General features: G+C 38.1%; 1 protein-coding gene across 4 annotated transcripts in view; it reads right to left on the reverse strand.

The window, feature by feature from the left end:
- The window catches only part of LOC116707692 (serine-rich adhesin for platelets), a 149,925-nt gene that overhangs the window by 53,961 nt on the left and 68,003 nt on the right, over positions 1-27,961 (reverse strand). For 3 of the 4 annotated variants that reach the window (XM_032545136.1, XM_032545138.1, XM_032545135.1), the window contains one exon: positions 23,395-23,424. The exons of the other annotated variant lie outside the window; for it this stretch is intronic. In XM_032545136.1, the coding sequence (XP_032401027.1) occupies positions 23,395-23,424 (30 nt within the window). The remainder of the gene's footprint in view (positions 1-23,394; positions 23,425-27,961) is intronic. 4 annotated transcript variants of the gene reach the window in all.

Below are 27,961 nucleotides of genomic sequence, written 5' to 3' on the forward strand. Positions count from 1 at the left end.
TTTCGCTCTCTGTAAGGCTAGAATACATGGTTATACTGAAGTACAGTTGAAAACACAATAGGCAAGTTACTATAAGGGTATTCATGCTTCAGATATAATGTAATCCTCCAAGGAACAGATGGGAAATACCTCCACATGGCTGCAAGAGTGTCTTTGCCAGTTACAGTAAATCCTTGACGGCAGCTATTGCTGCTAAGAGTGGCACAACCAGTCACCAGAGTTGAGGGCAATTCATTTTTACCCTGGGCTTGCTTGGTTTGAAAAGCTGTTTTACCCATAACACATGAAATCATCAATTAAACCTGAATTGTGTATTTGCCTGGGTTCCTTTTGACATTCACATCGATTTGAAGTGTGAGAAAAAGCAAAAAGAAAAGAAATCTGTAAAGAGGCAAGTACTTTTTATAGCACTTTGTAGAATAATGACATCACAGAACTTCTAATGTCACCACTGGGCATTGCACAGCCTGTACTCGGTATACCAAGGATATATGGGTTCAATATAAACCGGGGAATGTTCAGCAAAACCCCCAAGATGCAGATTCTGCTGCTAAGGAAATATTAAGATTTTTTTTTAGGTGTAGCAAAAATGAAGTTATTAGTTAGAACTGGAGTTCACTGTTATTTTATGGACATGGAAATGATTCTGAAAATGCTTTTGCGTGGTAAATTGTCTGTTAGTGAGAAAGTGCCCAAATCACACAAATAAAATAAAGTTGAACCTACAGCAGAAAAATATTTTTTAATTCTTAAATCTTAATTTAAGATGTAATTTAAGTCTTAATTCACCAAAAATATGCTGCGCCAGTACAGAGCCCAGCTGAATAATAGCTGACGGCAGAATAACTGGAGGGTTGCTATCATCGTCTGAACTGTAGTGGCTAACCAGAACCGTTTAGCCAAGAAGAGGACAAGCACTGCAAACCAAGCAGAAGAACTGCCGGGAGCAAAAGAGAAGACTCCATGGGTGTGTGTGTATGTGTGTGGTGTTATTGCACTCTAAAGCGCAGCTCTCTCTCTATCGTACAAGACTTGTGTAAGTGAGCAAACATGCAGTGAAATGCCTTTAAAGCAGCAAACAAAGCACACACATTTGTTATTAAAATAATGCTCAACTAGTAGTACAGGTACAGGGATGTGAAAAATGGTGAGGAGGATATTTCCTCAAAAGCAGCAAAATAAATAACCTAGGACTGCCTTTATGGCTCTAACTGTATCAACTGGAAAACCAAAACACCCATCCAAAAAAAAATATTTAGCTTAAAATTTGCGTTTCAGATTTACTATTTTTTCTTCCCTCCTCCACTATCACCGCTAATCTGGCATGACACAGGCCATCTGTAGCTGACATCAGGAAATCACTGCTCACATGCCGTCAGTGTGTCTATGTTTGTCTGAGAAGTGCCGCAGGGGGGGATGGGTGTGGGCAGTGGCTCACTTTCTTTCTGAGATGAAAAATAAAATAGCAATCAGCATAGAGTCATTTGCTTTTAAACCACATTAGCTTTGTGGTCAAACTTCCACCTGGAAGAGGTAGTTTAATTACCCCACCCCAGAAAACCAATCAGTAGATCTGCTTGAGTCATTAACATGGCAGTGCATTAGAAATGTTAAATCAAAAAGGCAGTATCATGGCATTATGAATGATTCGTGAAATAAATGCATTTATTTCACGAATAAATGCATTTATGCTGCTGCGTGTATAGAAAAGAAGGAGTAGCGGCAGTAATGCGTATGGAGGTGTTCATATAGCATGATTGCATTGAGTAAGTTATTTAAAAATAATACACGAACAGATCATTTCTTTTGTTATCACGTTATTTCTATTTACAAAACGTGTTTCCATATTTTGGATACTTGCAACCCTACACATTTCTAATGTACAGAAATAAAACTGTATTGGCATCCTGCCCTCCTTCACTCCATCTTGAGTGTATAAAGACCTCTACAAACATATCTGAGAACCAGTGACCCTGAGCTCCCCTGTGTTATTACCACTATAAATGAAACAAGAAATGGCAATGGAAGAACAATTTTTCTGGCCATTCTTTTGCTCTCCTGCTGCGGCTCTCATAATACTGAGCAAGGCCAGCGCTGTTTACATCGATGGCTGAAAAATGTCTAACTGCACTTCCCCCTGACTCTCCTTCATAAGCAAAAAAAACCAACTAGGTGGCTCAGAACCTTCTCCTTACAGCTTACAGGGTCGATGCCATGCCGTTACATCCAGGCTCCTTGCTTCACTTCACCTGAAAAATGGTAAACAAAAAGCTCCAAATGATTTAATCTATGTTTGCTTACATGGTTAAACTCTGCATACTCTAGAATACACAAGGGTCATCACACCAATGCTAGTGGTTTATTCAATAAAATAGTAATTTATGATCTTCACAAGAGCAAGATAACATGCACTATCAATTTAGGTGAGCCAACTCCCTTTTAAGCTGCTATTACAACCTTACACTTACATTTGGATGAGCTCATTATACTGTATCTGAGAGCTGATTAATGAGGCGGTATAAATTACTCATATTGTTACAGGCAAGTAAAAAGCTTCTCCTCATGAGGGTATATCTTGGAAATCAAAACAAGGTCTCCCTATTAAAACTCCATATTTATAAACCAACTGTCTAATAGGCCGCAGTAAAAGAAATGCTGATTATTTCAAATTTATGAAAACTAAGAAGTGATTTTTGAAAAGCAAAATTGCTATTTGTTTGATTGCTAACATGAACTTATGATGAAGAATCACAGATGGTGACTAAAGCAAAGCAAAAAAAAAAAGAACATCATGCCGACAATGCTTCTCATTATGCCGGTTTATGGTAAGCCCAACAGACACGAAGTTCCACTACGTATGTGTTCATTCCTGCTGCCACTAGTCTGGAGGAGCTGAGTGTGAAAGCAGTGGGGGTGGGGTGCTCTGTGAGGTGAAACCTCCACTGAGTACTGAAAGTCCACAGAGGAGATTTGTGAAAATAGATGGCACTTTTTTGTGAGAACAAGAGTTTAGGCTACCATCACAGAATCAGACATGGATGCAAGAATCAAAGCAACACTCCATGTTTTAATGAGGAAATAATAGTATAACATGACAGCGCTAAAAAAAAAATCTATTTTATATAACACGCACCCTTTAAAGTGATAAAATGGCAAACGGCCTGTACTTGTATAGCGTTTATCAGGTCCACAACAATCCACTCTAGCGCCATTAGGACTTGTTGGAAGAATCCTTTTAATTTTTTCCACAAATAAATATTTGCATTGACTCCACAGTGCCTAAAACACTTTCATATAACCAAGATATTGGAAATTTCTGCGTATAGCATGGTCTCTTTGTGACTGAATTTTCAGCCTGCACTGACTCTCTTCTGAGATGTCATGAAGAGACCTGAGTTTCATGTCTCAGCTGTGCCTCTACATGCCAAAAACTAATAGAGTTTACATCAAAGATTTCCCTCCTGCTGTGGCAGCAGAGTAGATGGATACACTTTCTATCTCTCTTTTTCCCCATCCTACCTCCCAGTTCAGAAACCACTGCCCTTCCTTTTATTTCTCCCCCTCACCCTGCTATTTCTCTCCCTCTGCTTCCCACCTCCAGTGAAGAATAGCAGGGTGGAGTGTCACCTTGTTCTGTGCATAGTGGCCTGTGGCTAGATGATGATTTATAGCAGGAGAAAGCAGGAGGGTGCGAGATAAAGCTGCTGGATGGTCAGGTTCAGAATCACTAGTGGAGGGTAGAACACGAACCATGATGAATGGATATAGTCTTTGCATGCCAATCAAGATGTTCCTCTAATGTAGATTTGAGAGCTGTCCACTAGCTCCTGGCAGCTTTGCCTTTTTCTGTCTTTGGTATGTAATGTTAAAACAAAATTAGATAGAAGAATCTTGGTCTCAGTGCAACAAACATTGAAATAAATGTGGCTTTGTATGATCCTATTGTGCAGACAAAGTCTACAGGAAAAAAGAAAAATACTGCACACACTTTGAAACAATTTAGCCCCTTCTCAATTTCTAGCACAACTGTGGGTAAATATACCTTTGTTTTAACATTTCTCAAGATATAGCCTGTCAACAAACATAATGGCCCAGTGTGTAGAAAACAATGCAGAAGAAAACCTCATAGATATAAACATCATGTTTATGGTGAACGATGGCTTCTACTGAACAAAACCATCTCAGTCTTCGTTGTTCTCCTTAACACATTTGTCAGCACAGATCAGTGAGCAAGGACACAATCATTTTTCATGTCAGATTAAATGGAGGCAGTTCGTTGTTTTTAATCTCTTAGCTTTTTAATGTGGTACTAATGATTAATAATGCCCAATGCAATTGTTGTTGGGACTGAATTTTATAGCTTGACTATACAAGTTGTAATAGCCAGACAAACCCAATGACTAGCTCTCTGTACAGTATGCAAACGCCATGAGTCATACAGTGACAGATTGGGCTGAGCTCTCCATCTGAGACCATTCATATGTCAGCGATATCACAGCCACATATTGTTACTCTGTTCTGTCATCTCCGAGTGAACATATTGTCCACCACACAAAACTGGAACTCTGTCTGGTGACGTTCCAAAACCTTTATCATTTACTATTCCAAGAGGCAAATTGGAAATGCTTTGCATAAATTTCCCTTCATTGCTTTGTTTTCTTAGCACATTCTTATATTTACTAGAAGCATACTATATTTCTAATACATTATAAACCACTTCAGTAACAATGCTATATTAGTTTACCCACCAACTAAAAATAAATGCATATGATTTTTTCAGTATTCTGTAGACATACCCCTCAACATCAAATTCACTTACCGAATACCACTTATTTCCCACTTGAACTCCCCATAAAAGCTGTAACATATTGGGGAGGAGGTTTCGGGAAATGTTGTTAATGGGAATCCAAGGAAGCTTCAAACTATTTCCATTATATTCCATTAACCTGTTCCTGTCTTTTGCCGTGAGCATTCACAATTTTATTTTGGAGAAGTTTTTTAGTATGGTGAGGGGAGATGAAACAACATCCTCATGTAGACATTTCAAATGTAAGGTGGAGAGTGGGACTTTAACCCTCACTTAACTCTGGCATGGCTCTCTCCCTAAAATAGATAAAAAAATTCCTGCTCTAGTGGTGCAAAGCTTTAATTTTCTTAGGTCATACTGTTACAATAATTGCGTTTAAAAAGTGTGTAATATTTTTTTATTTGGATTTATGATAAAAGCCACCCATTAAGACCCTGCTATCAAACCTCTGAACAGAAAAAAACCCTGCAACTATTTTACTCTTGATTGATATTCTCTCAGTGGGGAACAGAGCCTTCTTTGTCTTCTTGATGATGATTAATGGATTTAAGTTGTGCGAGTCTGCTCCTGTAGTATGTTGATCAAGAGTAGTTAAAACAGAAAAACTTCTGGAAGATACTAAGATGACAATTTATAGGCGTGCATTTGCCGATCATACTTTGTTTTCTGGAAAAAAAAAAAGAAAAATAATAATTCCCTCTGCACCAAATTGTACACTTGACACAATGCAGTCAGGCAAGTGCCATTCTCCTGGCAGCTGTCAAACCCTGACTCATCCAATGGACTGGTAGATAGAGAGGTGCAATTTATCACACCACAGATCATGGTTGGACTGGTCTAGAGTCCTACAGTGGATTCAGATATTTGGCACTAATATGAGGCTTGGATTCAGCTGCTTGGCTATGAAAACCATTACATGAAATTTCATACGTTTGTTTCTGAGCTCAAGTGATGGCGCCATGAAGTATGGAAGTCTGCAGCTATTGACACTGCAGAATTTTGGCAACCTCTGTATCACATCAGCATCTGTAGTGATTCTACATGGCTTCTTGTTTTTATGTCAGCGTTGCTGTTCTTCTCAATCAATTCCACATTTTTAAAGCAATGCCTATCTGTTGAGCGTAGATTATTTAGTAGTGAGGAAATTTGAAAATAGGACTTATTCCATAGGCAGCATCATCAGCAGAATTCAATGAACTCCTATTCTTTCATTAATGTTTTTCTAAGTGGTTAAAAAGCCAAAGTGATAGAGTTTGTACAGCTAAGGCTATGGAATTGGTTGGAACATTCAATTCAGTAATCTAGATGGGTGAGCCAGTATTGCTGGCAGTATGAAACCCTGCTAAGTTTTGAAAACAAAAGCTGCGTTATGAAGTTGAATTCAAGATTGAAACCATATGTTGCTCTATAAATTGAGAGATGGCACAGATCAGTCACCTGAAGAGACATTTAGCACAATGATTGCTTGTAGAATCTGCACCAAATTAAACTCTGTTGAATAAGAACAGCATATTGTATTTGCAGCCTATCATGTTTGTTCTGAGGAAATGAATCCAGTCAGAATTTGATTTTGACAATTTCTGCTCACAACTTTCGCACAAACATGGCAAAATAAATTGCAGTAAAAGCCAATTTGTGGTGCAGTCCGGGCTTGGAAAAAGCCACCATTCTCGGACTTGATTCACATTTCATCATACTGAGGTGGTGGAACTGTCCTCTATCTGGATGTTTCAAAGCTCCACAAGTGGCCCAGTTCCTTGCATGTCGCAACAAAAGCGTCACCATGCAGTAATGAATCAAATTAAGTGGAATGTCAGCTAGGCTAACAGAGCTCCCCTTCTCCCCTCAGCATGAAAAGAAATAGTTTCATGGCTCCAATTTGTCTCCTGCTCTCGCCGGAACATATTTTTGCATTTTATCTATATAAAAAGGGAAAAATGAAAAAAATGCTTCTGGCAAAGACATGATGAGTAGAAAAGAGGAAAACAATCAATTGGAAATGTAAAATATGCATTCATTCTACAGTCACAGGTAGATTGGTAGATTAAAGAACAAGGCATGAGCTTTGAGTGTGATGTAAACATAAGGACTAACATGAATTACATTTCAGGCACTGCACCTGATCTCATTTTCTCATTCTTTTCCATTTCCTCTTGTGCTTGAAGATTAAAGTGAAGGATTATGTGAAGGAAAGCAACAGACGATGAGCATGACATGTAAAAGTGTAAAAGAAAAAGACAAGCCAAAAAAGGAGCATTAATTTAAATGAATGAATAATTCCTTCTCTAAAACTTGTTTTAAAAAAAGCCAAGAAAAGGCTTGTGGGAAGAGGAAGTAAACAGTCACCTTGGTTTTCTTCTCTGTTTGACTTCTAAGTACAAACAGAGGTCAAACAGAGAGCCAAGTTCTGTTTATATATTACATAAATAACAATGCTTTCATGCCATTCACCCAGAATATAATCTTCCAGGGAATCACTGTGGAATCACATTTTTTCACGGAGCGTAAATAAGATAACTTAATCAATATAAGATGGAGGGAATGGAGTCCATTGGACCTAAAACTTGATGGTAAAGTTATTAGGGCCGCATGATTAAAAAAAAAAAAAAATCTTGCAATGGCACTAACGTTATTAAAATTGCAATGATGATATTAGCTGCAATATATGTCTATTTTTTTCTCTCTTTCTCATTTGTGCTTCCTCCACTGTGAAGGATTTAGCATTTTGGGCAATGTTGTGTGTCCAGTGTGAGCATCTGCCGCCATCAGACTCTGTTCGTCTGGCTAAATATTATATTAGCATAAAAAATGCAATTGTATATTATTTAAGCTATATTAGACAACAATTCATTTGCTATAAGAGTATTGCATGCACTGATATTGCGATGATGATGTATTTGCGATATATTGCGCAGCCAAATATTTAGGTGTTTAGTGCCACCTGCCTTGTTAATCCAGTGCAAGGAAAAATTAGGGTCTGCTGGGAACGTCTGGCGGAATCCCCTGTGAGATGAAGCTTTAACTTGCATCTCCAGCAGAACTTTGAACACGTTCTGGAGGAGGTAGGGGACATCGAGTCCGAGTGGACCATGTTCCATGCCTCCATTGTCAAGTCGGCTTATCTGAGCTGTGACCGCAAGGTTGTCGGTGCCTGTCGTGGCGGCAACCCTCGAACCCGTTGGTGGACACCTTTGGTGAGGGATGCTGTCAGGCTGAAGAAGGAATCCTATCTGGCCCTTATGGCCTGTGGGTCTCCAGAAGCAGCTGATGGGTACCGGCGGGTGAAGCGGCATGTGGCTCGGGTGGTTGCTGAGGCAAAAACTCGGGTGTGGGAGGAGTTTGGAGAGGCCATGGAGAAAGACTTCCATACAGCTTCGAGGCGATTCTGGTCCACCATCCAGAGTCTCAGGAGGGGGAAGCAGTACAGCACCAACACTGTTTACAGTGGAGATGGTGTGCTGCTGACCTCAACTCGGGATGTTGTGGGCCGGTGGGCAGAATACTTTGAAGACCTTCTCAATCCCACCAACATGCCTTCCATTGAGGAAGCTGAGCCTGGGGACTCTGGGTCGGGCTCTCCAATCTCTGGGGACGAGGTTGCCGAGGTGGTTAAAAAGTTCCTCGGTGGCAGGACCCCGGGAGTGGATGAGATCTGCCCGGAGTTCCTTAAGGCTCTGGATGTTGCAGGGTTGTATTGGCTGACGCGACTCTGCAATATTGCAAGGACATCGGGGGTCGGTTCGCAGCCGAGTGTGAAGCGACTGGGATGAGGATCAGTGCCTCCAAATCCGAGGCCATGGTCTTGAGCCGGAAAAGGGTAGAGTGCCTTCTCCAGGTCGGGGGAGGGAGGTGTCCTGCCCCAAGTGGAGGAATTCAAGTATCTCGGGATCTTGTTCACGAATGAGGGAAGAATGGAGCGGGAGATCGACAGGTGGATTGGCGCAGCATCTGCAGTGAAGCGGGCGCTGTACCGGTCTGTCGTGGTGAAGAGAGAGCTGAGCCAAAAAGCGAAGCACTCGATTTACCGGTCGATCTATGTTCCCACCCTCATTTATGGTCATGAGCTTTGGGTCATGACCGAAAGAACGAGATCGCGGATACAAGCGGCTGAAATGGGTTTTCTCCGTAGGGCGTCTGGGCTCTCCCTTAGAGATAGGGTGAGAAGCTCAGTCATCCGGGAGGGACTCAGAGTAGAGCCACTGCTCCTTCACATCGAGAGGAGCCAGTTGAGGTGGCTCGGGCATCTGGTCAGGATGCCTCCTGGACGCCTCCCTGGTGAGGTGTTCTGGGCACGTCGAACCGGGAGGAGGCCCCGGGAAAGACCCAGGACAAGCTGGAGGGACTATGTCTCTCGGCTGGCCTGGGAACGCCTCGGGATTCCCCCGGAGGTGCTGGAAAAAGTGGCTGGGGAGAGGGAAGTCTGGGCCTCCCTTCTGAAGCTACTACCCCCGCGACCCGACCCCAGATAAAGCGGAAAAAAATGGACGGATGGAAGAAAAAATTAACAGTGGGTTCAAAATGGCTATTGAGATTCAAATGCAGAAAACTTTTTGCTTTTTGATAACGTGAGAAAGCTCTGGCTTTGGTTACTTTTGTGAACTTAATACTTCATTTTGGAACAACGGCAAAGCTTAAGTGGATAAGTAGTTTTCTTGGGAACTAAAGCCTTGTTTTAATAAGGTAAAAATAAACATTTTGACTTCTATCTTAGTGAAACTACATATGGTAAACAAACCATTTTGTTCCTTTTTTGTCATTGTTTTCACATATTAAAGTGTTCTATGGCAATTTTCTTTTGCTGCAGTGAAACAGTGTATTGTGCGTCATTGTGAGAGTCCCAAGCTACAATAGAGTGTTTTTTTGTTTTTTTTATTGGACCAAATGTGCTTCAAACTGAATAAAAGAGGCAGGAATTACCCTCATAAAGACAAGGACCACAAATTGCAAAAACACCCCACAAACAATGGGACACATTGATTTTCCTGCTACAATTTTCCCACCATGAGGTCCAGTTCGATTTACCAAAATGATTCAAAAGGAGCCGTCGAATTTTGCAAGCAGTGTGAAAGACTATTTGCATCATTAGCTGGGAACCAGAAGGTGTATCCAATGTCTTTGGGGCACGGGGAGAAGATGAACAAGGGAAGCGGCACAAGACCGGCTCTATATATAGCAAGTAATCTGTCATCTCATTTTTGTCACCCCCCCCATCCCCTCTTTTTTGCTTTGAGGAATGAGGGATTGATGTTCAGAAGATCAGAGAAAGTAAAGGGGGATTCATGAAGGCTTGGTGTGAGGAGAATAAGTAGGGCCAGTGTGTGTGTGCGTGTGTTGAAAGGAGGAAGGAAAACGTGTGAGCAGAGCGATCGATCGCTGCTGCTGCTGCTGCTTTTGGAGACCCAGTTAGGGCTGGCTCAAGTCTAGCCCAAGTGCTTTGACTCTCACAGGTAAAAAAAAAAAAGATATGACAGTTTACGTTCAAAACTGTTTTCTGTTTACTGAATTTCATCCAGCACTGCAGAAATTCCACTTCCTCTTAATCTGCAGCAGCGCTTCCTCAAGTCAGACATTTCTGAAGTGGGTATATCTTTGAACGTCTTGTCAGCCGTGTCAGGTCAGACTCCCTGACTAAGATCTCTCTGCCAGTTAGAGACAAATGTGCTTTGTTCACAAGTGCACACACATATTCTTCACACTTAACAGACACACAACAAAGACCTGTGAGGTTTTACAAAGCTCAGTTTTAAATGGGTTTTCTTTTGGCTACTTCAAAGCAGAGATGAAGAACTGGATAAAATATGAGAAAGGGCATGAAGTGAGGTGCAAGAAGTAGGAGGCAGAAGAAACTGGAGAGGAAAGACATAAAACATCATAATACAAAAAAGAAAGCAGGTCAAGGTTTCTCTGCATACTTTGTCTTTAACAGAAATAATGATGAGTTATATGGATCAATGCATGTACAAATAATGGAACGATTTTAAAGACCAGAATAAAACAGTGTCCTTTAACCCTGTAGAAACCCCTCGTAAAGATGGGTAAAATGTCCTAGAATAAATTATTCTTTTAGTGCTGTAGGATAAAATCACAAAACATTGTGGAAAATCAAAGCTTGTTGCACGTTTATTGTGTGGGAAAAATCCTACATAAGTAATGTGTCATCATCATAAGTAAATGTCTTAAACAACCTTGTTGATTTCCAAAAGGACAGCATTTAGTTTTCACAGATGACATTTCACATGGTTGGATCTTATAGAGTGTTATTTTGATAATTTCACTTTGCTCAAGCTCTCTTTTGTCCTGGATCCTTTCTTATGCTCTCTTTTCAGTTCAGTTCACAGATTTTCCAGTGAATTGTCATCTGAGGACTGAGATGAAAATTCATGGAAAATATTATCTTAGGACCAATAAATATATTTTTAGTTTACTGGTTGAGAGGCAAGCAAATTTTTGTCACCCCCACATCTAATGAATTCAAGAACACCCGAAAAGCGTCGCTGGCATCTAACATTCTGAAAAAGGTAGAAAAAAAACATTTCTGAATCTTTGGGATTCCAACAAACCAAAGTTAGAGATTATCTCAAAAATGAAAAAAAAAACAAAACACAAAAAAACATGGACAGGTGATGGACCTCTGGACGACGGGCAACCCCATCAAAATTACTTCAAGAGCCCATAGATGACTTATCCAGGAGGCAACATAAGAACTCAGAAGACAAAAAGCACAGTAGGCCTAATTTGTCAAAGGTGAGGGCAGTGTTCAACAATAAGAAAGAGACTCCACAAAAATGGCATCATTTTGAAGCTAACAAGGCCAAAGCAACTGCTTAACAAAAAGGAAACAAATGCTGGTCTCCCATTAACCAAAAACATCGTAACGATCCCCAAGACTTTTGAAAATTTATTCAGTGGACTGATGAGACAAATGTGAAATTTCTTGAGAGGCGTGGGCCTGAACAAGTTGATGTAATAGATTAAATTATGAAGTCTGCCTTCTCAGCATAATTGGGTTATGCATTCATGCACTGGCTGGTCCACCTCCGGATGGCTCAAAACAACAACAACAACAAAAAGATTTGCAGTGGTCTAAGCCAAAATCCAAAGTAAAATCCAATTGAGATTAAGTGGCAATAGCTTCTACAGCTCCAATGCAGCTAAATTAAAACAATTCAGCAAAGAACAGAGGGTCACAAATCGTCCCTGTTGCTGCTAGGAGTTGCACCACAAGTTATTAGGTTTATGGGCCAATTACTTTTTCACATAGAATCAAGTTTGCTATGATAGATTTATTTAACCTAATAAATGAAGTCACCATTTGAAGACTATTTATTGTATTTCATTAAGCCGTTTTTCACAAACATAAAAGCAACATTTAAGTTTGGCAAAATAGCCAACTCAAAATAAATGTGTACAAGAGAAAAATATTTTTCACAAAATTCTATCACCATTAAAAGTGCAATCTTTTGATATTGTCATTATGATATTTTGCAACTGAAATAAAAAAATTATTTTGAGGCTTTACACACATCTTCTCTAGGTGCCATTACATCTCGAGGGTGCCATACAGAACTGAGAAGGTTCATTAGACCATCTCTACCATTCACTGACTGTACAGTTAGCTTGCTAGTTCCAGCTAGAAACACTTTTTGTGAATAATTCAAAGAGGTGTAAATAAAATATATCCAGTGGCCTCCACCTAAAAAAACTGAAACAAGATATCTGCCATGCTGAGTAATGACTTCTTCTGTACTTGATGAGTTCAGTTGTGACAGGCAAGCAGATGCACTCATAAAAGAAAGAGAAAAAACTGTACCTCAAAATTCAGTTATTCACATTGATATTCAAGTAGAGGAGTGCTGCTTCATTTAAAACTGAATATTTTATTTTGAAACACCGTATTCATTTTTGATAATGACACTATACCGTCTCATCAGATTTGCAAGAAAGTCATAAAAAGAATGATTGAAATTATGTCTGAAAGTGGGACAGTAAGTGGGGAAAAATGTATCTATCAAGCAAGCGCATTATTATTATTTAATATTTCCAGAATAACAGTCAATAATGGAGCATTTATTGCTTTTCCACACTGACTGGCAATATTTTTTGCATAATAGATTAAGGCCTTAAAAGGGTAACAATGTGAAGCAAATCATCCCCAAAACAAATCGGATCATCGGCTGTGGAACTGTACACCATTTGGATCTGTTGGATATCAGACAAATAAGTCAGAATAGCAAAGAGGATTCTCACCATGGCAGACAGTGGGAGGCAAGGACAAAGAATTAGAGCAATGGTAACAAAGCAGGAAAAGATGAATTGGCCACAATACACAGTCGTTACTCGAGTGCCCCACTAGTGCTACAGCGTTAACACACTGCGGTGATGTAGAGGTCCCACTATGTGCCAAAACTACAATTGAGACTGAGCACAAATCAATACATGCTCCGGTCAATAACCCACTGTGGCGCCTGTAATTATGACAATCGCTTCAGGTGCCTGGAGTGTAGATCATATCGCTCAGGCTCAAGGGCATTCCTTCCGGTACACAAAACCTTTTATCATTTCCAAAAGGTCAGTCCGTAAGAAAACCGTCACATTTAAGCTGTTCACTTTTGGATTCACAATTTATGCCCTAATTGGATTTGAAATGGTTATCTGTGACATTAAATTCTTCCATCGATCACATTGCATTACCAGCGTGCGGGAAGTTGATTAAAAAGTACCACAAATCTTGCATGTTTATTAATTCCAAATATCTTTCAATCAAAAGAAAATTTTTCAATAAAGGGGGCTTACACTTTTATTTTCTGAATGTTATGTCTTGATGTCTTTGCACTTCTCTGGGAGTCCAAATGCCAGGGTTGAGAAACTTGAAAGATCTCTCCTAGTTGAGCCCTGGGAGACTGACATCTGACAACAGCTGCACTTCCTCTTGACTCCCTCACTCTTTCATGCCCCTTCCCTTCCCCTCTCTGTCAATCACATGCAAATTTTAATGTCCCCCCAACCGCTGACACACCTTACCTACCAAATTACATATCCACACAACTCAACATTAGTCTTGTATTTCTACAAATCCAGCTTTTCTTTATTTTCATTCCCATACAACCAATAATTGTTCTGTTAAAAAAAAAAAGAACCCGGTGTCAGTATCAGTCACTCAGACAGACAGGCACTCTGTGTGATTTGTATCCTAAGCTTCCTCTCAGCTCCATTTTCTCTGACACAACACTTTCTAAATTAGCTGCCTGACACTAACCAGTAGCTGAGCCTGGGTGCTTGCTTACCACAAATGTCTCCCTGACTTTTTAAAAACCTGTGATCAGAGCATAAAATAGATGTCAATATTTTAAGGACCCAAAAATGAAAAAAAAAATCCCCTTAGAGAAAGTCAATTTAATTTAAGTATTCAAAAGTACAAAGCTTATTTCAGAACGACATGGATTTTAAGAGAGTCATCAGCATTTTTGCTTAGCGCTGACCCAGTTGTTGCCACCTTTGAACTCAACTTGCTAGATATCCAGCAGGTTTCAAACACTGGGTGGTTCAGTGATTAACGTTGGTGCTGTCGACGTTAATGAGCATGGCTCTTTTTCTGCCATTTTTGTAGCTGGCATCTGCCCACTTTACACATGCAGAGAGAAAACAGTACAGAGCCTTGCTGGAGGGCAGAGTACAGACAGCTAACATACTGTAGATTAATTAAAATAACAGTGTACTGAAAACTGTATCCAACTTTATTAGCTCACAGTTGCAATGCATATGATGGGTTTATAGAAGCATTTTTGCCCAGATATGGGAGACAATTAAAACCAATGAAGACCTCTAAATTGCATAATTCTTTATTTCTAATATAATATTTAACATTATATTATTTTTTAGGACAGTAACAAAACATTTTTCAAAGGGGTGGTGGTATATATTTTCAAGGCAGTACTGTGCTATAAAATGGCACTATCAAGTGATTATATTACCTTCAGTTGTTATAGAAATGCTATATTGTCACCTTACTAAGATAATGGCCTAATTCATTTTTTTCCAAAAGTGTGTTAGATTTTTTTTGTTTGTTTATTTTTATTTTTTCCCAAAATCACTTTTGGCAAAACATAAAAAATAAAATAAAAAATACATAGGCCATTATTTTATATGAAGCACAACTTTAAAAAAAAATTACTTCATAATTTGACACCTTGAAATTGGCCCTCTGTCTCCAAAAGAAGCTCAGACTCTTTCCAACACTGAAACAAGCAATAACACTCATAAAGAGGAATGAAATATAAAAAATATAAAATCTAGACTCAAATCTTCCTTATTGTTTCTGTTTATTAAAAAGCAGCTGTATGGCCCCGCAATCACAGAAACATAGAAAAGAAGGCATTTATTAAAAAAAACATACATGCCATTGCTGCAACAGCCCAGGCTTGTTGAAAATCTTTGCTAGTCATGTGGCATTCATTCAGGCAGATACTTATTGCAGTGAGTGTGTTCAATGGTTTTCAGTATCAATGCAGAAGCGAGTATCGGTTTGTCATTGGCTAATAATTTCCTCGACAGGATTTGCTGTATAAGTCTCTTGTCTCATAAGGAGAGTGAGACAGCAAAATTAACAGGCAAAGGTCAGAGATAAAGTAAAATTTAAAACTTCAACACAGTCTATGCTGGCGGCAAGCTATCGTTTCTCAATAGCTGAGTGTCCAGATTCTCTGTAGGAAGCAAGGTGTAGAACAAGGGGCTGGTTTTTACCAAGATAAATCAAGTCTAAAATTGTTCATAACCCTGCCAGTTACAATTAAAAAAAAGTTTCAGATGGAAAATGAAACACTCACCTTTCTGAAGATAGAAAAGCAATGTAAAATGACTATCAATTCTGAAAAAAATATTTTTATTTACAGTTACTGAAAATTGATGTCAAATATTACTTAGACATTTCCCACTAATCGCTGGCAAAATCTTTATACACATTATAGAAATCAGCCCACCTTGTATCTGTTGACCAGTTGTTGTTTTTTCAATGTTTTCAGTTATGACGTGGCTATTTAGTATTTTCAAAACATAGATGACAGAATTTATGTGTATATCCAGGTGTCAAGTATATAAAAATATTACAACAAGAAGTTTCTCTGTAGAGGCAACTATGAGACAAGTGCAAGGACAAGTTAATTTACAGTGGACATCTGATCACACAGAGGCCCCTCAGTAACAAAGTGGCTGGGACTGTTAATTGAAAGCAATGTTTGCTTCAACTTTAACAGGATTATAATTCCTCTGAACTGTCATTTGAAAGACAAGATGACTGGGGAGTATTTTTGCTATGGTGCAAGATTTCAAGTCCTCTATGATAGCAACCATCTTCTCTGTTTCATTCTATAAAATATGCACCATCTAGACCTGTATCTGTGTCTCAAATACATTTTTCACAGTCTTGGTGTGAGCAAGAGCAGAAAGTGCAGCCAAGCCCCCAGAAAGAACCAGAGAGAGTGAGAAAAGTTGGACACAAATGAATGGCTGTCAGTCATAGAGGTCTTGACATTCAAGTCGTTCTCTGAAGGCAGCAGTACACACCAATGCACTTCCATGGTGACCAAACTCAATGTGGGACTAAATAACGAAGGAAAGCCCCAGCACATTCTTTAGCTGAACTAAATTTTAAGTGTGACATGGGGATTCTTTGTGCTACAGGGCAGCGTGATACGTGAAAAACAATGAGTTTCTGTTGGCAGAAATAGTAGCTGCATCTGTTTATGCTCAATGGATGATACTAGACTCGAACTGCATAGTACCCCGACATCACAATCCAACTTGATCCAATGTGTCAGACAAATACATTGAATATGTACATTTTAATTTATTTTTATGCAAGTCTGATAGAATAGAAAAGAATAATATTTTGTTTGTGCCTCTTACAAACTGTGAAAACCTGAGTAAAGACTAGGATTAATGCAAACAGCTTACTGGGTTTGTTGGCAATAGTGGTGATAACAGTTTATGACAAAATGTATAACAACTTGCTTTTTTCTAAATCCAAGTATGGGAAACCCTTTAAGCAAAAAATGAATCAGTGAAAATTAAAATAAGCCAATGAAATAAGGGGCAAAAGGCAATACTGCAGCAAAGCTTTTGTTTCTAGGTCCTGGGATGCCTGCAACTGTAAAAGAATACCAAGGTTGCAGGCATCAAAGGAGACTCTTGGAATGAAAATGGATGTAACCGTTTACTTTTTGTTTTAGTCTGACTAATAAGTTTTGTTACAAAGCAGGACTTTAACAACAAAGGTTGTAAATAAACCTAAAATCCCATGAGCTGTATCCTAAAAGATATAATTTTAAGACTAAATAAGATTTTTGTTGTAATACATTCAGCAACAAACTTTTTTTACATCTTGAAATTTTTCATTAGGTTTTAAATTATTTTTAGTAACATTCAATAAGTCAAAGTCCATTTTATCGCTGCCATTTAAAGTTCATTTTTATCTGTGCCATTTTAGGAATAACACTTTTCAGAGATATTTTGCTAAGATACTTTAAAAGAGGTGATAGTTAAACAGACTGCATTATGTGCAACCTTTTGTGTCATGAGTTTGCCCCTTTAAATTCTCACTTTAGTTTTATTTTTTTAAGTATAATATCGCTGCATGAATTATTGTTGCTTTAATATTTCATCTTAATCCTTTTGACAGTTTGTAACTTAAGTCAGGCATTTTTTGTGGTTTCAGATACATACACTTAAAATCACAACTTTGACTTATTCACCTTAATTCCATCTATTCCATTCTTTTGATCTTTTTTTAGCTGATTTTTACAAACTTGCATTACTGGTTTCCTGCTCTCGCAGCCTCCCACTCTCTCTCCAAACTTCAGTGTCCCTCCATTGTTCCCAGATGATATTGTATGAACTCTCATTACAGGGGTGGTAATTGGCTCCTGTGCTCAAGATCCTCTTTATTATCTGTCAAATGTGGGCTACATCTCTAAGCTGATTAGCCAGAGCTGCCTTTTCAGCATTTCAATTGAAACCATTTTGAGTAGTCAAGCAGATTGCATGCCTTACATTCATTACTAACATTCTTAGAGGATTACACAATATTAAAATACAGTAATCCAAAAAGCACATTACGGCAGTGTGGATAAAAGAGCAATAGAAGAATGACATCAGGGTACATTTTAATACTGGTCTCACAGGGAAATGGTTGAAGTGGCTATTAAAAGCAATCCAAAGCAATTTGCAGCAGTAGAGAGACATTCAGTTTTAGTATGAATGGCCCAGCTGGCAATCACTGCTGTCACACATGTCAAGCACACACACAAGAGAGTGTTTGTTTTGCTTTAAAGAACCAAGCAAGAAATATATTTGAAAGCGCATCACATTTCCACACACACGGTGCTATGCAAAAATATTCATTCCATTGTTTTCATGTAAATTGTTTACATTTTGTTGAGTTACATCCACCAAATTAGATTTTACATTTTTTGTATTTATTAATTTATTTTTTTGCAAGGAAAATTATTCATGGTGTTTTATTTGTTTCACAAATACAAATCTGATTTGTAAGTCTGATTTGACTTGTAAGTCTGATTTGACTTGTACAAGTCTTATGATACAAGGACTTGTATCATGTCCTTGTATCATGTCCTCACACCTGTGAGTCGTTTAGGTGAATGTTTCTGCCAGCTTTGCACATCTAAAGAGGCCTGGTTAAAAAAAATAAAAAAAAACAAGTCTCTTGTTCTACACTGTGCTTCTTACAGAGGGTCTGGACCCTCAACTATCGAGAATTGATTACTTTCTGGAGGAATGGACTCAGATTTAAAATTTGACTCAATTGCTAATGTTTGGTCGTGACATATGTAATGTGGCAGTTCAATTAAGCTCGATTACGACTAAGGAAATTCTGTGCACTATAAGCAACCCCATGAGGAGTGGGGTCATGAAATCTTTTCCAGCCATTAAATGACTTAAACATTCCTCTTGCTCTGACTTTAATTGCACAGTATTTGGAAGCATGGCCTACATAAACTGAATGGCTTTATTCAATTTCTCCACATGCTCCTGCCAAACTACAACCCTATGAAGGGAGACTACAAATCTAAAACTGCAGAGAAAATTGATGCCAATCGTTCACAACTCCTGTCTGTTGATTGGCCCAGTTTATAATCAACCAGACAAATCAGTGGGAGAAATCCTAGACAGAGCACTGAAGGGAGATGAGAATCAAGTAAACCTGTATAGGAAGGCAATAGGCTGGATAGGTTTTTGTCAATTCTTTGCAAAAGCTCAAGCCCAGAAGGATTCAGTGTATGTGAACATAACTTCATAACTCTAGCTAAAGGTTCCCAGGTCTACACTTTGACATATGTTGTATGTATGAATGTATGAATACACTTTGCTATAAGTCACCCCCATTGTAACTCTGGTTGTGTGTTTAAGGTTGTTGTCATGCTTGAAGGCGTGACAATATATAGAAATTGTACAGCAGTATGAATCGCTTTGCATGGCGCTTCACGCCAAATTTTCTAACACTAAACCGATGACCTAATAAAAGTGTCAAGAGGGAGACTGCTAATTAGAAAGCTGAATCCAAAGCCCTACAGAGTTGTGAGCACCCATGTGATTAATTTCCCTCTCCGACAACCACTGTTCATATTATTTCAGAGATTCCAAAAGGAAATGTCCCTTCTAAGACCAGAGGGAAGTAAACGAGCAAGAGTGGGGAGAAGCAGAAGTAGAAAATCAATTAACCTGAGAAGAGAATGAAAAACAGGGTATGACTTCTAGAAGCAGGGCTTTAAGTGCAAATATGATACGATTTTAGTGTTAGTAACTACTGTATATTATGTGTAAGAATGGCAGCTTGTGTCAATTTCTTTTGTCACCAGTACTAAAGCCAAAATATGATCATCTGAAAGTATTAGTGCATTTTTAGAAAATACGCTCATGCCTTCTTTGTCACTGTGCTTTATCATTCCATCTCTGAATGACTCAAACATTTTTTCACATACACACACACACACAACCCGACGCACACCCACTAATCCATTCAGTCATTGTTAATCCACATGTATCCGGGTGCAGAGTTCTGCCAAACACGGCTGACAATCATGTCACTCGTGGCGATGTCTCACCTGTCTGTATTTTGCTCGTCACTGCTGTCATTCCTGTTGTTGCACCCAGTTTATTTGAAGAATAAACCTTGTACCATGCACTGAATATAGCACGCTACATCTGGAGATCATCAGTGTCACACAAAAGCATTTGTCTGCATGAGTGCAGAGTAAAGCTCTGCAGCTCCGCTGCACTTATAGTGACTGTCTGGGAGTAGACTGACGAGAAGGAGTATAGACCTAGACATGAGGATTTCTTTACCTCTCATGATCCATTTGCCACAACAACTGAAGCAGAGCAGGTGCAAAGCACAAGAATGCTTCTAGATAATATTTACCCTGCTCTCATATAATCTTTTAAGGATTTGGGAAAACAAGCATTTTACAGTACAAAACATGCCAATTGATGTTGATGTATTTTGATTAAGTTCTGTGTTGCAAAAGTGATTGAAGGCACTTTCATGAGACAACACGGGCTGAATTTATAAAACTTCAATTACATTTTTTTTCATTTTGTCAAAATTTAACTTGATTGTTTTGTTTTTGGAAGAAAATAATCAGTCAGGTTCAATTAGAGTTCTGTGTACATAATTTAGTAGACCACTTATAATATTAAAACATAATGTTTAGGTCTATACAACTATTTTTCGAAAGTAAAACACTAAGAGATAAATGAGAAAAAATAAGGTAGATGTAGACTACACTGGAATTTTTTTTAATCTACCAAGGGCTATGATGGGCTTAAGCTTAGTACTGCTCTTTATGTAATGTATTGCACAAGCATAATAGGTCAGTATTATGTTGGTCAGCGTCCACGTGGGAGTTTAGAAGCGTTATGGGTCTTCAGTTTCCTGTGGTTTTTCTTGAAGTCCTATGCTTGAATGAGGTCAGGAGGTCAGACAGGTGTGGAGCAGGGTGAGAAGTGTAGGTTAAATTCAATGTTCTAACCTACTTGCTGGTTTTACCTACATCTTGGAGTACACTATTGCAGTTTTCTGGCCAATTACCAATCTTTAAAAAGTCTGACCTGCTGATTCCGATTTTAGTCGATACCAATTTTTTTTCTGAAATGTTACTAAATATAGCAAAAAAGTCGTTGAGTTGGCAATAGTGTGGTGACTATTGCTAATTGCAAATATGAAGACATGCCCTGGTGGGCAGCTCTATCAGTCAAACTTCTCTCACAGGAGAGCAAAAGAGGACAGAGGCTGATTTTTGGACCTTTGCAGAGGTAGATGAGATTGGTGAATAAGATCAGTTTCACATACAAGTATCACCTGATCACTGATCCAAAATTAAGGAAATCAGCAGCTCTAATAAATCAGCAGGCCAATAAATCGGTGCGCCCCTACCCCATTCTACTGTGCAAAGACCTTACACATCTGGGGAATCCTGTGGATTAGCCCTGATGGAATATATTCTGTAAAAACTAAAATGTGAAAACATTTTAAAAATCCAAAGAGCATTTTTATGGTATTTATGCTCAAACTACTCAGTGTGGTCTCTGATTATAGAAAACTGGATTAGAAATGGATTTCTACTGAGTGAGGGATTGTCTTGCATCACAAACAGCTTTAAAAAAACGAACCCATAAATAAAAAAATAAATAAATAGATAAATTAGGTAGCACTGCAGGGACATCTAGAGATTTAGTTGGATGAAATTGAAACACCAAAAGAAATCATGAGGAACAGATCATGAAAAAAAGGATGGGAAAATAAAAGGAATGGGAGAGAAAATTAAAAACCCATGGGAGAGAAGAAGCAGCGAGATTAGGATTGAGAGGAGGACCGACTGGTAACACAACAGGGACTGAAAGGGTAAATGGTTTACGAAGAGAATTGTCTCATTAAAATCACAAAAAACACAGAAGGACTTTCAAAAATCCCGGAAATTCATCCGGAAACAAAACTGTAGAGAACGAAAGACAAAGAGATGCTGACAAGTAAAACCTGGTGAAGGGGGCAGCAGATGGAGGGGATTATTCAGAACTAAATCTACACAGGGAAGGCCACAGACGTGTAGTGCTACAGACTCCAGCTGCCAGAAATAGACCTAAAAGAAGTGCTGTCCCACCAGTACCATAATGATCAAACACTGCCTGGACAGTAAAGCACACAACAGCTACAAGTCCTGCCATAAACAACATGAGAAATCTCAGGACAGATACAATAACGACGTCCCACGATACTTGTATGTTCAATAAAATCACCTAGGGAAATAAATCCGTTGAGTCACTAGTTTCATATGTTTGACTACACACACTCCTAAGAACCTTTGGACCATGTTATTCCAAAAAAATCTATTTAAATTGCATGTGAAGAAACTAATTTATTGTGTGTGTGTGGCTTTGTTTCAGATTGAGCTTGTGTGTGATTGTAGCATATATGATTACATGACACTTGTCCGGTATTTCTGTTTTCTGTGACTGGCAAAAAAAGCCTAATTTGCAAACTATTTACTCAGCTGTAATTGAGAATATGGTGAAAATAATGAAACACACAAATCCCTTTAATAACTCCAGATACTGACAAAAGCCTGAAAATCATTTAGTTTCTATGCTGTGAACAGAAAAGAAAAACCAAGCCCAGATGGGGATTGCATGAAAAGAACAGAGTTAATTCACCCCTTAGCTAATATGTGCCCCATGTTGTACTCTGTTCCTATTACTTCGACCCAGTCTATTTCCAATTTGCACCTGTAAACAAACCACTTATGCTAAACCACTGCTGCTTACCATAGTTTTTTCTTTTTTCTGTGTGTGTAAAAAGAGGAAATACTCTTAAATGCTAAGCCTTTTATTTTTACAATGTTACTGCTGAAACACTGAGTGTCTTCAAATCTAGACTAAAACCCCACCTGTTCAGAGTTGCTTTTGAAACAATCAATTACAAATTTAAGGATGGCACTCGACTTAATGTAATGTTTTGATTGTTGATTCTATGTTGCATGACTTTGGGTTTTTGTGTTTTTATGATATAAAGCACTTTGAAATGCCTTGAAATGTGCTATACAAATAAAATTTGATTTAATTTGATTTGATTTACGTACATTAACTTTGTATTATGTTATGCATATTTAATACATTGTTTTCAGGGGTTGTCACGCTGATCCCCATTTGGGTCAGATGACTCAAGGAATATGAAACATTAGGATGCAGATCAATCTATAATATTCCTAAGTGACCTGCTATTGATATTTATTACTTACAGCTTTGGAGTCTTATGACCTCTCTTCCCAGTATCTGGCTTTGATTAATAAATTAGATTAGAAAATTATTTCACATGATCAGTTGTCAAAATGTACTGTATATGAAAAGCTCTAAAGGAGAGCACAAATTGTCAAATTTATATGAAATGTCTCTTTAAGGAAATCTTTTCACCTTATTCCACCCTATTTTGATGACCAAAATGGTAAAAGTACAATTTGGTAAGGCAGAGCAAAAAAAAAAAAAAAAAAACAGAACCCAAATCATAGATTAGAAAGTTTTACCTTTTCCTGTGTGCAGATCAAACCGTGAACCTGTAAATAATAATAATAAAAAAATCCATTAAATTACTGTTAACAATATACTGTATTTACTCACATTGCATGCAAAGCAACTCACTATGTAAGTTTAAATCAGCCTACACTTTTCAAGCTTTCTGTCAATTTAGGATTACCAAAATAATTTCTGTTTTCTAATTAAAAAGTTTTTAGATTTTTTTTTTCTTCAAATTCAGAAGTTAACATACACAAATATCTTTTAACTATATTGGAAAGACCAGATGATGACATAATAGTTTTGTGAGCTTCTATTTCACAAAATCTGAGTTAAAGCAGGAACATCTTTGGATATATTTTAAGGCAACGACTCAAACACAGCACTTATTTAGTGAAATCATAAAAGTAAAAGGAAGTCAACCAATACATCAGGAAAAGAACTGTCCAGATGGCAGATTTATTCTTGGCTACCATTTGTGAATGTCTTGAGGTGCCACATTCTTCTGTTCAAGCAAGTCTATGCAATAATAAAACCATGAAAATATCCAGATATCATGTGCAGGAAGGAGACAAGTTCTGTGATCCTGAGATTGATGTAATTTGTTCCGAACCAAATATCTAAAATTCATTCAAGAAAATAAAACCTCAAGAATTTTTTAAGATGCCATCTGAGGATGTTAAGATTATCCAGAGTAAAGAAAGTCATGCAATGACAGACTGAAAGACATCCCGGTGAAAAAAAAAAAAAAAAGTTACTCAAATCTAGACTGCAGTTTGCAAATGCACTCAGTAATGACGTTCTGTCCAGTGGTCTGATTAAACTAGAACCGAATTGTTTTGACATAATAATCACTACAACCTCGCAAGTCTGACAACACCATCCAGTCTGTGAAGTACAGTTGGAGCAGAATCATATTGTGTGGGTGTTTTTGCTGCAGGAGGGTTTGGGGCACTTCACATATTAGAGGGCATCATTGGGAAAAATATTTTGTGAAACTTCTTAAGCAACATCTCAAGAGATCAGCCAGGAAGTTACAAGTTGGGCACAAACTTTTCTTCCAAATGGACTATGACTCATATGCATCTTGCATCCTAGTTACAAAGAGAATTAGTCCATGTTTTGGAATAGCCTTAATCTTAGTCTCATAATCAATTGGGGTGAGCTCAAAAGGTGCAAGCAAGTCAGCTTACAAAAATGACTCCATTATGCAAAGTTTGACAGGACGAATGGGCCAAAATTCCAGCAAGCTATTGAGAAGAAGGGTTGTGGAAGAATACCCAAAATGTTTGACCCAAGTCACACAGTTTTAAAGGAAATTCCACCAAAAACTGAGAAAATGTGTAAAAATGTCTAAATCTGAAGAAAGTTTAAATAAGTCCTCATTATTCTGGCCTTCAACAAATAAATATTTTTGCTAAACCTGCTGGGAAAACTTTGAAGATAAAATTTGAAAATAAAAGCTTATGTGTATTTATACATTACATTACATTTATACATACAAGTATATATAATCTAAATGAAAGATCTTGTCTGAAATCCACATTTTCAATTTGCCCCTCATTTGCAGTTTATCTCAATTTTCTATTGAGCTGTGACACTAAAAACATACAATTTGTTTTTCCTACAGTAAGACTAAGTATATTCTATTCTTAGTGTTACATATTGACTTATTGCATAAGTGATAATGAGAGTGTGTTTGTGCACATGTGTGCTATTGACTAATTATCTGCCCTGAAAGAGGATGGTTAATTAAACTCTTCCCTAGCAGGGGGCATAAAGTAATTATTGTGCATGGTTGCATGTAAAACCACAAAAAAAAAAGTCATTAACTACATGTGCTAAAAAATGTGTCACGTGTTCGCTATCTAACAGTCGAAGGAAAAAGCAGTATCAAACTTTGCATCGTAAGGTTCTCCGCCACCTTGAACTGCACGTGTGCCCAAATTAACAATTTTTTTTGTTCCATGTCTGTTAGGCAAAATAAAAACAGATGGCAGCTGAATGTGACTGCACTGACTTGCATGTGACAAGCTGCCAATATCAACTTTTACTGCTGTCGTCAGGCAGTTGGCAGCGATCAACCTGTCTCGCATCTATTCAAAGCTGAATGCACACACATGGAAGCGGCATACAACAGATCTAAGTTCTGTCTGAAAGAGTTTTAAAAAGTTACAGATGCTCTGATGTGAAGACGCAGTAGCTATAGAAATATGTTGCATAGTAACAGCATAAGAATGTCCTAATTCTCTTTTGAATTGAAAATATTTTAATGATGTTTTCATCTTCCCTTTGAAGCACAAAAAATATGCAAATGCAAAAGAATTTGGCACCAAAAGGTATCCCCAATACTAAATTGTGCCTTCCAGCTAAACTAAGTCATTTTCCCCAGTAGAAGATTTCCAGTTTTCTATGGCCTCAGTTTTAGTTGGAAGCTGCACAGGTTAAAACTGGCTTGCTTCTTTTAAATGACAGCCATTGTCTTTCTGGGTTTTACATGTGCAAACAGAAACCTGCTCTATCTTCTGACTGATTAGCGGTTCTGCATAGTGGGAAGGTCCAGTGCAGAATTTATCAGTGACATTTTTGTAAGTGGCAGTAAATGTTTGAGGTGCTTCAACGGAACCTGCTTTGCAAAGTTATAATGGGTTATAAAAGTCTTTCAACAGGAACAGGAATCTCAAAATAGCCTTGTTTAAAATGTACATTCTTAGAGCACGAAAGTGAAGAGAGAACAAATTTTAAAAAAAAGATTTTGATTCTCAAAACTTTAACAATACATCCTGTTTTTGCAAAACACTGCTTCATTGTCCATCACTGTGACTCCATTCAGCGATCTTTGAAAACAAGAGCAAAACCTTTGATTCTCAGACTGAACAGAGACTGGCCACCCAGGGAACAGGAGGCCTGGTAACAACAGCAGCTTCTGTGGCATACTAAAAAGAGCTTTGGATTTCTAACTGACACTTCCTCATATTGAATTGAATGTCAATGTAGGTATTTAGACAGTCAAATCTCCCCCAAGAAAGAAAGAAGAGCGAGCTGTAGATGTTCAAAGCTGGCAGAGACATATTCTAAATATGTTTTATTACAGAAAAAGTGCTTCTGCAAAGTATTGATTAAAGTGAGCTGAACATTAATAAAAAAAATTTCAGATTTGTATTTGTTTTGAAAAAAAAAGTCCTTCCCGTTCTTCCCCTTCCAGGATTAGGCTCTATGTAGGTCTGTCACATAAATTTGAATGTCATACATTGAAGTTTGTAGTTGCAATGTGAAGTAAACGCACTGCATATATGTTGCCAAAATTAGAAAATATGTAATGCTGGAATTATTCAGAAAAAAAACTCCATTTGCACTTACTGCATGTGTGACAAGATGAAGTAAAAAAGGAGTGAAATGGAAATGAGCACACAGTGTTAATCTCTATTTTCTGCTTGGGCTGGTGTTGCAGACTAAGGTGTGAGGCTGACACTTTGCTAGTCTGATCCTTCTCAGCTGCCGTCGTTCACAGGGGCAGGTCTTCATGCTACCTGCCACATGAGGCAAAAGTGTTGTGCACACAAAGGCACAAACATTTCATTGGTTCTTAAGCAACTGTGGGGAAAAAAATGTGGCCTATGTTGTTTTAACCAGTTTTACCGGTCACACACACTATAAAAGTATTGCTGCTCTGAATTATTGCAATTTTGTACTCGAGTAATAGTTTATTTTGTGCCATTCATCATAAAGATGCCCAGCCCTCATTGACTTATAAGACACCCTAACATATTTGAAGATGCAGACAGAGGTAAACAACATCCTTCACAAAATAAAGTGTCCTCTTTCAAAATGTGCCAAGCTTTTGAAACATACTCAGCTAACTGAAAACAATACCTGGATAAACATTGAAGTTCATCTTCACTCCCCATAGAAAATAAATCTTGGTAAACATCAAGGACTTTACCAAACAATTCATTTCAGAGAATTGTATACAAAGGATAATATAACAAAAAGTGCATTTCATTTTCAAATTAACTTCAATTATACAGGGTACATTGTCGGTTTGTATTAAAAAAAGAGTCCATAATTCTTTAATACTTATGACTGACCATAAATGCAAGCAAAATAAGAAGAAAAAAAAGCACTAAATGGTTTGATTATGTCAGCAACAGATTATACAGTCTTTCTGCTCTGTCAGAAGATCATTAAACTCAGGGTGATTATTCTCTGCTTGAGTCCACCTCAAATAGACAGGATTTCATTACAACCACTTGGCCACTTTTCTGAGAATTTCAAACCATTGCAAGTTTAACAATTGGCAATGGCTGCCAAGGACCTTCAAGAGAATGTCAGTTTCCATGGAGACATTGCCGCCCCCAGCAGTGGTTCCCCACCATGAGGGTAAAAGGTAAATATATAAAATGGCCACAGAAACATGAGGTTTTCTGCTTCTATTTCTCCACTTGCATTCTATTACCCAGAATGAAACTTTCATTTGTGACTATTAATCTGAGCATCCTCCATGCTTTGTTGCTTACCTCCATGCTAATTTTCAAAGGTTTAAGTTGCTTTCTTTCTTTATGGGTATTTGTGACTAGG

This window comes from Xiphophorus hellerii, chromosome 18, assembly GCF_003331165.1.
Source record: "Xiphophorus hellerii strain 12219 chromosome 18, Xiphophorus_hellerii-4.1, whole genome shotgun sequence".
NCBI lineage: Eukaryota > Metazoa > Chordata > Actinopteri > Cyprinodontiformes > Poeciliidae > Xiphophorus > Xiphophorus hellerii.